We start from the raw sequence: 12,142 nt of genomic DNA on the forward strand, positions 1-12,142 counted from the left end.
AGGTGTCTTCGTGTGTGCGTGTGTGTGTGAGTGCCCACGCTTGTCAAAGCGCGGTAGCTGGGGAGAGGAGCTCCCCCAGTGTGAAGCGAGGAGGTCTGACCGGCGCCGGCCCGGCTGATGCGTCACCTCCTTGTCTCTACATGTCTCTCAGTCCGTCCGTGCCTCGCTGTCACGTGGTGTCATCTCGTGCCCTTCCTTCTTGCCCGCGACGCCAAGAGTATAAGAGCAGCTGCCCCCGGACGCCAGGAGAGAGGCTCCGATTTCTTCTGTTGAGTAACGTGCTCTCCCGTCTCTCTACTTCGGTCGACCTGACCGCCCGCTCTTTGCGATGCTTGAATAAACAAGTTGTTCTGTTAGCAGTCGACTCATGCTTTGCCGGGACCTTCGGATGCTTCCAGTGTGCCCCAGGCCGCCAGGCCAACACTACCCTTGGGGCTTGCGACCCAGTTGCAATAACTGGCGTCAGCACTAAGGTTCCAACAGCTGGTGCCATCGGTGAGGTTCCAACAGCCGGTGCCACCGGTGGGATTCCAACAACCGGTGCCAGCACTGCGGTTCAAACAATCCAGATGACAGAAAGGCGTTCGCCGCAGCAGTCGTTGGGGCATCGGCCGGCGAAACGAGAACTGCGGCGACTGTGCAGACTCGGGGGCCGCATAGAACCAAGGAGTTGGTCATTGCCTTGGCCATCGCCGACTCCGATTCACCAATGTGCTCCGTGATTCCAGGACGGCAGTGAGAAATTACGCAAGTGAAAGGGTGTGTGGTAAAGCCGCACCTGTGTGGTGTGCGGTCGATCTCGCGAGTGAAAAGAGGCGCGTCGTGATAAAGTAGTTTCCGGCGCACAAGGGCAGCGATGTGTCGGATAGCGGCAACAAAAACCAAAACGAGATGGCGAACGTGGCGGCGCGAGCAATAACCAACCATGCCGCTGCTACTGCGGACGACCCATCGTAATGGTAGGAAACCAAGGTGAATATTACCTTCTACAACGAAATTGTGTAGTGGCACAGACTAGAGAGAAGGACTATGCCGCAACCTCATCCGGGCTTGACCCGTAAGGAAGCGGTGTCATATTGACACGTGTACTTATGTTTATCGGGCGACCACGTTTCACAACTGTAATCGCACAGCGAGGCACGCGCCTGCATGTATCCGACGTTTCTGGAAAGTTATCGATGCTTCTATCCGTTGTCTGTTGTCGCCGAACGTTGTGTTATCTGATTTGATCGCTTGACACGAATGGTGTAGAACATTTTAGAAGGCATGCGGGTCCCAACGTTTACTCTGGAACATTCGATGATTGCTGTATAAAAGCCGACGAGCGTGACCCGCTGATCAGATTTTCGACGATCGCCGACCGTGCTCGCCGCCATCGTTGTGCTATAAGTGTAGCCTCTTTTGTGGGCACAGGTTCGCCCAATAAAAGTTAGTTTTGTGTTTTACAGTAATGCTACTGTGTTCTTTGACATCACGACCACGTGACATCTGGTGGAGGTGCTTGTGCGTTCATGTTCCGAACGCCCCCGCAAAGCCGCGACCCAAGCCCGAAGCCCGAGGACAGAACCAACATCGCCGAAGACCAGCGTGCTAGCCGCAGACTGCAAGGACTGCCCCCAGAGCACGGACTTCTACCTGAGACGACAAAGAAGATCGTGGTCAAGACAACCCCAATGGCTGCCCCAGCGTCCCCTGTTATCCTACAACAACCTCGGGACCCACCAACCTTCCATGGAGCAGCGACTGAAGATCCGGAATCATGGCTGGAGACCTACGAACGAATCGCAACATTCAACAACTGGGACTCCGACGAGAAGCTGTGGCATGTCTACTTCGCCTTAGAAGACACCGCCAGAACTTCGTTTGAGAACAGGGATCGACCTTGACAACGTGGGACCTGTTCCGTAGCGGCTTCCTACGCACCTTTACAAGCGTCGTGCGCAAGGAAAGGGCTGAAGCTATGCTGGACGCCCGAGTGCAGCTACGAAACGAGAACGTTGCCATTTTTACGGAAGAAATGAGCCGTTTGTTCCGCCACGCCGACCAGATATGGCCGAGGAGAAGAAAGTCCGCCTTCTGATGCGTGGGGTAAAGGAGGAACGTTTCGCCGGGATGGTAAGAAGCCCACCGAAGACCGTCGAAGAGTTTCTTTGTGAGGCGACGAACATCGAGAAGACACTCGAAATGCGGAACCGGCAATTCAACCGCCGTACAAGCTCTACACACTACGCTGGAATTCAATCACTGGCCACGGACGATCTGCGCGAGACCATCAGGGCCATTGTGCACGAAGAACTGCGGAAGGTCTTGCCTTCGTCGCAGCCTCAAGTGGTCTCGATCGCCGACATCGTAAAAGAAGAGGTGCAGCGATCGCTTGGAGTTCCTCAAGTGCAACCAGAACCGCCGCAGCCTCAGCCGCAAACGATGAGCTACGCCGCCGTCGCCCGCCGTTAAGGTCCCCTTCCACGACCGCGCCAGGACCCCGTAACGCCGCAATTCCGTCGACCACCACCGCCGCCGCCAGCACGCCCACCCGTCGCCCAGCGCAGCTACCCGAGGAAGACAGACGTTTGGCGTGCTCCTGACCACCGCCCGCTCTGCTACCACGGCGGAGAAGCAGGTCACGTCTGCCGACGATGCCCGTACCGAGAGATGCGACTGCGAGGTTTCGCCGTCAACGCGCCGCGTCCACAGCTTGGAGAGCGCCCACGTGACATCGCCGATTACCTCGCCGCCACTCAGTGGAGCCCTCGACGACCGTCCCGTTCGCCGTCACCAGGCCGCTACCTGTCGCCGCAGCGCCGACCGTACACCGGCCCAGCCCGGGGCCGCTCTGCGAGCCCATATCAGGAAAACTAAAAGCAGCCACCGATGGAGGTGCGGTTGCTGTTCGTCGAACTGACGAAGATCCTCCGCCGCCGACGAAGACGACGAAGAAACCATCTCGACGACCTAATGAAGACATGCCGCCGTCCCGAAGAAGTCGGGAAGCCAAGACTACACCGACGAAAGACGACTTGACGACGCAACGTTCGAGCTTCAGTTCAACACGACGCAGCCGTGATCCGACGCCAAGACCCAACTGCAACGCCAGACAAAGAACAACCGACCTCGACGTGCTTCTTGACGGCCACGCAGTCACTGCCTTAGTCGACACAGGGGCCGACTACTCCGTAATGAGTGGACACATCGCCGCCCAGTTGAAGAAAGTTAAGACCGCATGGGAAGGCCCTCAGATTCGCACCGCTGGAGGACACCTCATCACGCCGACTGGGATCTGCACGGCAAGATTAACCATTCATGACCGGACTTACCCTGCAACCTTCGTTATCCTCCAACAGTGTTCACGAGACGTCATTCTCGGTATGGACTTCCTCAACCAGCACGGCGCAGTCATCGACCTGAAGTCGAAGTCAATAACACTGTCGGAAGATCATGCGATACCGCCGGAGAGCCCTCGTAGTCACCACGCCTTGAGTGTGCTCGAAGATCAAGTGAGCGTCCCGCCTCGCTGCAGCATTTTTATTTCGGTCAGCACCGAAACACCCGCTGACGTAGAAGGCGTCATCGAAGGCGACCAACGTCTACTGCTAGACCGTGAAATTTGCGTCGCAAGAGGGATCGCTCGACTGCATGAAACGAAAACTGAAGTGTTGCTGACAAACTTCAGCCAGGAGTTCAAGCACATCAACAAGGGCACGACGATCGCGTACATCGAGGAAATTCTGGAAACAAGTGATGCGTTTGTCCTCTCGGATTCCGCCGCATCTACCCCGACGACTATGGTTCCCGAACCAGACTACGACATTAATCCAAATCTCCCTATGATTAAGCAACAGGAGCTCAGAATGTGCTCCGACGATACAAAGGCTGCTTTTCGACGTCATCGGGGATTCGACAAACACCAGTCGCCAAGCATCGCATAATCACCGAGGAATGCGCTCGACCACTCCGTCAGAGCCCTTACCGCGTTTCGCCGCGAGAACGCGAAGCTATAAGAGAACAAGTCGACGAAATGCTGCGCGACGACATCATCCAGCCGTCGAAAAGCCCGTGGGCATCCCCTGTTGTCCTGGTGAAGAAAAGGGACGGAACCCTGCGTTTCTGCGTCGATTATCGTCGTCTGAACAAGATCACAAAGAAGGACGTATACCCCCTCCCGCGGATAGACGACGCATTGGATCGGCTCTGCAACGCCAAATACTTCTCGTCCATGGACCTCAAGTCTGGCTATTGGCAAATAGAAGTCGACGAAAGAGATCGCGAAAAGACCGCCTTCATCACCCCAGACGGCCTCTACGAGTTCAAGGTTATGCCATTCGGACTGTGCTCGGCGCCTGCAACGTTCCAGCGCGTGATGGACACGGTTTTAGCAGGATTGAAGTGGCAGACCTGTCTCGTATACTTGGATGACGTCGTCGTCTTCGCCGGAAATTTCGACGTTCACCTCAGGCGGCTTGCAACAGTACTAGAGGCCATCAGGTCATCAGGACTTACTCTGAAGCCGGAAAAGTGCCGCTTCGCTTACGAGGAGCTTCTATTTTTAGGCCACGTCATCAGCAAATCTGGAGTCCGCCCCGACCCGCAGAAGACAGCTGCCATAGCAAAGTTCCCGCAGCCCATCGACAAGAAGGCAGTGCGTAGATTTCTTGGCATGTGCGCCTACTACAGGCGATTTGTCAAGAACGTTTCACGCATCGCTGAGCCGCTGACGCAGCTAAATAAAAGTGACGTCGAGTTCAAGTGGGAAAAGCCGCAGGCCGACGCATTTCAAGAACTCAAACGCCGCATGCAGTCGCCGCCCGTACTTGCGCACTTCGACGAGCACGCCGATACCGAAATCCACACTGACGCCAGTAGCCTAGGCCTCGGTGCTGTCCTAGTCCAGAGAAAAGATGGACATGAACACGTGATAGCTTACGCTAGCCGGTCGTTGTCAAAAGCGGAAGGCAATTATTCTACAACCGAAAAGGAATGCCTCGCCATCATTTGGGCTACAGCGAAATTTCACCCTTACCTACATGGCAGGCCATTCAAAGTCGTCAGCGACCACCACGCCTTGTGTTGGCTAGCGAATTTAAGGGATCCCTCTGGACGGTTGGCACGGTGGAGCCTCAGACTACAAGAATACGACATCACTGTAACATACAAGTCCGGACGAAAACACTCAGACGCCGATTGCCTATCACGTGCCCCCATTGACCCGCCGCCGCAAGATGACGAGGATGACGACGCCTTCCTTGGAATAATAAGCGCGGAAGACTTCGCCGCACAACAACAAGCGGACCCGGAGCTTAAAGGCCTCGTCGATTATTTGGAAGGGCACACCGACGTTGTCCCCAGGGCATTTAAGCGCGGATTATCTTCCTTCACGCTTCAAGACAGTCTACTCGTGAAGAAGAATTTCTCACCAGTTCGCGCCAATTACCTTCTTGTTGTCCCGTCAGGACTTCGTCCAGATGTATTGCACGCCCTACATGACGATCCGACCGCTGGACACCTCGGATTTTCCCGGACACTATCGAGGATACAAGAAAAGTATTATTGGCCGCGCCTGACCGCCGACGTCACCCGTTATGTCAGAACATGCCGAGACTGTCAGCGACGCAAGACACCGCCGACAAGGCCAGCTGGATTACTACAGCCAATCGAGCCTCCTTGCCGACCATTTCAGCTGATCGGGATGGACTTGCTGGGACCCTTTCCGACGTCAATAACCGGAAATAAGTGGATCGTCGTGGCGACGGACTACCTCACCCGCTTCGCTGAAACAAAAGCACTGCCGAAAGGTAGCGCAGCCGAAGTGGCGAAATTCTTTGTCGAAAACATCCTGCTGCGACATGGCGCCCCAGAAGTCCTCATCACCGACCGAGGCACGGCCTTTACAGCGGAGCTCACCCAAGCCATTCTGAAATACAGTCAGACAAGGCACAGGATCGGACAACGGCCTACCACCCGCAGACGAATGGTCTTACGGAGCGGCTGAATAAGACCCTCGCCGACATGCTAGCGATGTACGTCGACGTCGAACACAAGACCTGGGATGCCGTCCTGCCGTACGTAACATTCGCTTATAACACGGCGGTACAAGAAACAACACAGATCACGCCATTCAAGCTGGTCTACGGCAGGAATCCGACGACGACGCTCGACGCCATGCTGCCGCACGTCACTGACGAGGAGAACCTTGACGTCCATACCTACCTCCAGCGCGCCGAAGAAGCCCGACAGCTCGCCCGCCTGCGGATCAAGAACCAGCAGAGGACCGACAACCGACACTACAACCTCCGACGACGCTTCAAGTACCAGCCCGTTGACCGTGTTTGGGTTTGGACCCCTATACGCCGACGAGGACTGAGCGAGAAGCTTTTGCGTCGCTATTTCGGACCGTACAAGATCATCCGACGTATTGGCGCACTGGACTATGAGGTCGTGCCAGACGGTATTTCGATATCACAGCGGCGCCGCTCACGACCTGAAATAGTCCACGTTGTGCGACTCAAGCCCTACTACCAGCGTTAATGAACTTTGGGGCTTCGCGACTTTGTTTCTTTTTGTTGTTGCTTATGTTTAATAAGTGTCCTTTTGTGTTTCGTTCTCTTATCTTTGTAGCATCGGGACGATGCTTTTTAAGAGGGGGGTATTGACACGTGTACTTATCTTTATCGGGCGACCACGTTTCACAACTGTAATCGCACAGCGAGGCACGCGCCTGCATGTATCCGACGTTTCTGGAAAGTTATCGATGCTTCTATCCGTTGTCTGTTGTCGCCGAACGTTGTGTTATCTGATTTCATCGCTTGACACGAATGGTGTAGAACATTTTAGAAGGCATGCGGGTCCCAACGTTTAATCTGGAACATTCGATGATTGCTGTATAAAAGCCGACGAGCTTGACCCGCTGATCAGATTTTCGACGATCGCCGACCGTGCTCGCCGCCATCGTTGTGCTCTAAGTGTAGCCTCTTTTGTGGGCACAGGTTCGCCCAATAAAAGATAGTTTTGTGTTTCACAGTATTGCTACTGTGTTCTTTGACATCACGACCACGTGACAATATCGACAACTTCATACGGTGTGGTTATTTACCCCGGTGCTGATGAGGCACGCATATCCGAGTGTTTATGTGACTTACCTCTGTTATGTGTGCCGAAAGGAAAGAGCCACTGCAGCTCATCTCCTTTGGGACTGTTGCAAGAATCCTCACGAATTTACAACGATGACAACCATCCCACCATGAATCGGGGCCGCAACGAGGTGCTACGATCACGAGGTCCAAGCCCAGGCCCTCCAGCAGATCTTGGCGGCCCTCAAAAGGCAACGACCGAGTAAAACCGGAGGGAGGCTGCCACCCCAAAAGAGGGGCAGATGCGGTCGACCAAAGGGAGTAGTGCGGCCACAGGAGGGGCAGAGGTGCCACACGCCGGGAAGACGTCGTGGCCGCGTGACGATGACGCCTCCCTTACCGGGGAAGGCTAATTGTGTTGCAGGCATTCCTAATAGAGTTTCTTCTTTCTTTGCTCGCTCATAGCCCGTAAGCAAGCTGCTACAAGCCCCCAGCAAAGTGAAGCGAACAGTGCTTAAATTATTTTTCATCGCGCATACAAAATATACAGCAGCAATCAGAATAAAAAATTCAGTGTGCGTACCTTTCGTCACGATGACCCTCCATGAAGACCAAAATTGAGTTCTTTTCTTTGTTGAAAATTATGTGTCACATCCATGTCGTGGGAAAAACAGCTTCGCTGGGCAGCCACCTTTGCAGTGTGGAATGGCTAACATTTTTTTTTCTTCAGGACTCCATGCTTCTATTTGCACTGACAGTTTCACTCCACTTGATTGCTAACTTTCTTAATATCTACTCTTATTACGTGTCCGTGGCTTTGGCGCAGATATTTCTCCAGAGTAGTCAGCCTTTCCTTTTTATGTATTCTATCAGTCTTTCTTTATAATTTCCTTGACAGTGCGTTTATTTTACTTCCAAAGAGGCCGAACAAACGTCACTCTGCGCTGCCCCAATTGTATAGTTACCATGAGCCAAGCTTGCTAATCAGCCAATCTATGTTTTGTCAAGTTCCAAGTCAAATAAGGTCTGTTTTTTAGGCTCAAAAATCACATTTGCGAACTGTAGCGGCGCTGATACCAATAATTCTTTCCTATTACTCGCACCGCCTTACGTTGATTTTAGCTCAAACAGGCACGAAAAACACACGTTTCGGATTGCAATCATTTGTCAAATATGAACATTCCCCCCAAAATTATGCAAATTGTATGGTCTTTTATACGACCTCAAATGGAGCGGGAAAGCGGGCTTTTCTGTCTAATGTAAACTACCTATTATCGGAGCAGCTGCTGAAGTTTTCACTTTTAAAAACCAGCATTCAGGTCATATCAATACTCACCATATGAACTTGTCTTACGCTGAAGTTCATCGAGAATCTAGGTGCGTAACGGTGGCCAGTCGACACAAGATTCCCAAAGGGTGCCACGACCGGCTCGGAACCGTAGTCGGAGAAAAATATGTAGTTGAGGAGTGTCTTCCTTATTGATATCCTGATGGTCACGCCAGAATGATTGGGCCTTCCCATGTCTTGCACTGCGCCCACAGCGTTGACTCTAACTCTGTAAAATAAGAATGACCGAAAGAAGTCCAGCCCTTTTGAGCAGGGAGAAAGTAAGAAATGCAGGGATATACAGTATCTATGCAATATGATAAAAAAACACGTTTACAATGAACTAGCTTATTTCATGCGACGGAAAAACATATCAAAAGACAGTTCTTACAGCACAAGAAGACACATTGTACAAACGTGGAGGCTTACCCGGCTGCCTTACACGCTATTCGCCTGTGCCTCCATGACTTCATTGCATTTAGGTCTTGCATTTCTGTATCGACACCTCTATGAAAAACCAGTCAGGATAGTGCAGTCCGATATTAGCACGCCTGTGCAGTTCAGTATTATTTATTAGCCGAGGTGGTCGAAGCCCGGAAATGAAGTTTCCGCAAAAAGCTTGGGATCTCAGCATGTCTACTGAACGTGAGGTGATTAATGCAGCGGCACTCCAAGAAAACGCAGGCCATTGCGAGAAACTCGAGGACTGATCTCGTAGGCACCGAAAGCCCAGGCATGTATCACGCATGTAAGCCTGTCGTTCCCAGAAGGCCGTGTTTAGCCTTTTTAGTGTCCACCACACTATAGTGTCCTCTGGTAAACCACACCTTCTTTGCAGGATACATAACGCGTCCAGTTTTAATTCAAACAGCATTCTGTGCCTCCTTCCGCCATTTAAAATGTATATCTATCTATCTATCTATCTATCTATCTATCTATCTATCTATCTATCTATCTATCTATCTATCTATCTATCTATCTATCTATCTATCTATCTATCTATCTATCTATCTATCTATCTATCTATCTATCTATCTATCCTCTTTCGCCAACCCAGTGATCCAAGTTGAGCTACGGCTTGGTCCACAAGTATGTGCTTCTGGTCGTGATGCAGTCGTGGCCGCTTCACTGTCGTCATTTCAGCTTCGTTATCTCACTTTCGCCAAGCTGTCGTCGTCCCGCTTTATATTCTGACCCAGGGTTCCAATCGTTCAACAGCTTGGACTACTCGATGTTGACGTGCTCTCTGCTTCACCATCCGAATGTCGTCATGATCCCGTCGTAATCACGCCATCTTCGTGACAAAGTAGTTGTCATGCCCCGTCGTCACGCTGCTGTTTTATTATTGTCATCACTTCAGTAACGTCATCGAAATTTCACCATGCCATCACCGTCATACCGCGTTCGACGCTCGATAAACGTCAATCTTTGCTCGTCATTGTATTGCATTCGTATGCTATCGCCATTCCATTGCGATTATACTGGCCTAGTCCTGCCGTCATCTCCAGGGAATCGCTACCATGGTTCCATTGTGAGAACATCGTCGTAATGCCCTCGCTGATGTACCATGCTCGTCAATCTAGATTCGAACTACGACTCTCGTTATGCTGTCGTCGTCTCGCCATCATCACCATGAAGGTGTTGAGAGGCAGTCATCAAAACTCTTTTGACAATATACGCTCGTCGTCTTGCCATTGGCGTCATGCCGTTTTCATGCCATCGTCACTGCACCGTCGTCATGGCGTCGTCGTCATGCATTCGTTGCCATACCCTCAACGGAATACGGTAGTGGCCTTCGTCGTTTTCATTTCGACATTCGACTTTAGTCATGCTGTCGTCGTGATACCTTTGTCGTCGTGCCATCATCGTCACGCTGTCATTTCATCGTCGTCATCAATTCAGTATCATCATCCAATTATCGACATGCTGTCCTCATCATACTACCTCCGTCGATGTGTCAACGTCATTCCTTGCTCGTCATTATGTCGCAATCATGCTGTCACCATTCAATTGTGATAATGCCGCCGTTGTCATCCCATCGTCATCTTTAGTCGTCGTCACACAGATGCTATTACGCATCCATTGTCATGCCTTCGTCATCATGCCGTCTTTGTTGCGTCACCTTCGTCATTCCCGCTTCTTCTGGTTGTCATACAGTAAACATCACGTGATCGTTGTGATAGAGTAATCATCGTATAATTGTCTTCGTGCCGTCATAGTCAAGCTTTCATGGGTATACTATTGTCGCATTTCCAAAATCGGCATCTCAATGTCGTTATATGCCATTGTTGTTCCGTCGACATCATTCCTTCATCGCCATTTCATCATCACAGTGTCAGCGTCATACAGGCGTCTTCAATCCTCCATGTTCATGTGCGACCTTGGCAAGTTACTGCCGAAACATAGTGGGACAATATCCGACTCTGTGTCATATACTCGAAGCAATGGAGATCTCAGAATCGCCTCTACACGTGTCCAAGAAACGTGGGTTCAGGAATGTTGTCTGTCGCTACATTCCTCGACTTCTATTCGCCTCACCGTCGACAGCCGTCGTGAGGTGTGTTCTGCCGTAATATATCTTAAGGTGCAGCTCTTTGGCTCCCGTTCCTGAGTTGAGCGACGCCGTCTCTAGGCGTCCTTCGCGGTCACCGAGCAAAAGAGCACAGCGAAAGATGAGAGAGCGAGCACGGTGTGCACCCTGGGAGGAAAAACGATGATAACCAAGAGAGCGCAAGGAGGAAAGCGGAGACAGTGGGCGTGGCGAAAGCGTGAGAAGAAAAGCGTAGTGCCGCGCAAGACGTGTTCTGTGGCGGCGATCTCTTCAAGATCACGCCTGACTAAGGCGCCACGTCTGTTCAGCGATGACGCCATCAATAAGGCCTGCGGCGAGTAGCTATACTGATATCATATATGGATACAAAGCACTGCATAAGGATAGGTCTGTCTTCGGCGGCTGCTGTGAATCGCGCCCATGCATCACTCATAATCTGCCTCTTGCGATCTTCCTACAAGCGAGGAAGTTGCTCAATATTTCACTCCGTTACAAAATTGCCGCGCGATGGATATTGTCCTTGCCACTCAAAATAGCGCAAGAAGAAAACACGTACAGAGCTGCGCTCCAATATAACAATAGGGAGTATCATAGTCGTCGCTGAATTTGTGTTGGCAGCTTTGCCTTTTATCAGCGAATAGGTTGCAGATTTTGCATAGTTCTCCCACGTAGTTTTCAAAGGTTTCATGGCCCCCAAGAAGTGGGAGAAACTATGCCAAACCGTTGTCATGATGGCTCGTTTAACACTCTCTGAATGGTGGATGTTGTATGGCAGGAAATTGCTGCATGAGCGTGTCTCGTGCTACTTGAACTGTGTTTCTCTTCGAAGGTAAGGTCCATCCAGCCATCGCGACGATTGTTATAAAAGCCGTTCTAAATAAGTCGTGTCATCGAATATAGAATAAAATTGCATTCACCAGATCACCAGGCTCCATAGCGCTAACTACTTCCAAAGGCCTGTTTATAGCTGTGGCTGAAGCGCTGCATAAGAATGCTAGACGCTGGATCAGCAGGCTCCGACAGGAAGTAGAGGCTAGACAGACAACAAAGAAGGTTGCCATTGTGCCGAATGCACAGTCACGCGTAATATGAGCTGCGACATGGTGTCCGTAGTTCACGAGACCCAAAACAGCATACCCACGCCGACCTACAAGAATTAATATTCCGATTACTGGTGTTATTGGAATCAACCTTTAGTAT

At 51.5% G+C, this 12,142-nt stretch overlaps 1 protein-coding gene across 4 annotated transcripts in view; it reads right to left on the reverse strand.

Annotated features, from left to right (window-relative positions):
• Positions 1-12,142, reverse strand: part of LOC139056987 (uncharacterized) — a 246,879-nt gene that overhangs the window by 76,786 nt on the left and 157,951 nt on the right. For 3 of the 4 annotated variants that reach the window (XM_070534770.1, XM_070534769.1, XM_070534771.1), the window contains exon 7: positions 8,401-8,620. The exons of the other annotated variant lie outside the window; for it this stretch is intronic. In XM_070534770.1, coding sequence (XP_070390871.1) covers positions 8,401-8,620 — 220 coding nt within the window. The remainder of the gene's footprint in view (positions 1-8,400; positions 8,621-12,142) is intronic. 4 annotated transcript variants of the gene reach the window in all.

The sequence above is a fragment of the Dermacentor albipictus genome, chromosome 3, assembly GCF_038994185.2.
Source record: "Dermacentor albipictus isolate Rhodes 1998 colony chromosome 3, USDA_Dalb.pri_finalv2, whole genome shotgun sequence".
Lineage (NCBI taxonomy): Eukaryota > Metazoa > Arthropoda > Arachnida > Ixodida > Ixodidae > Dermacentor > Dermacentor albipictus.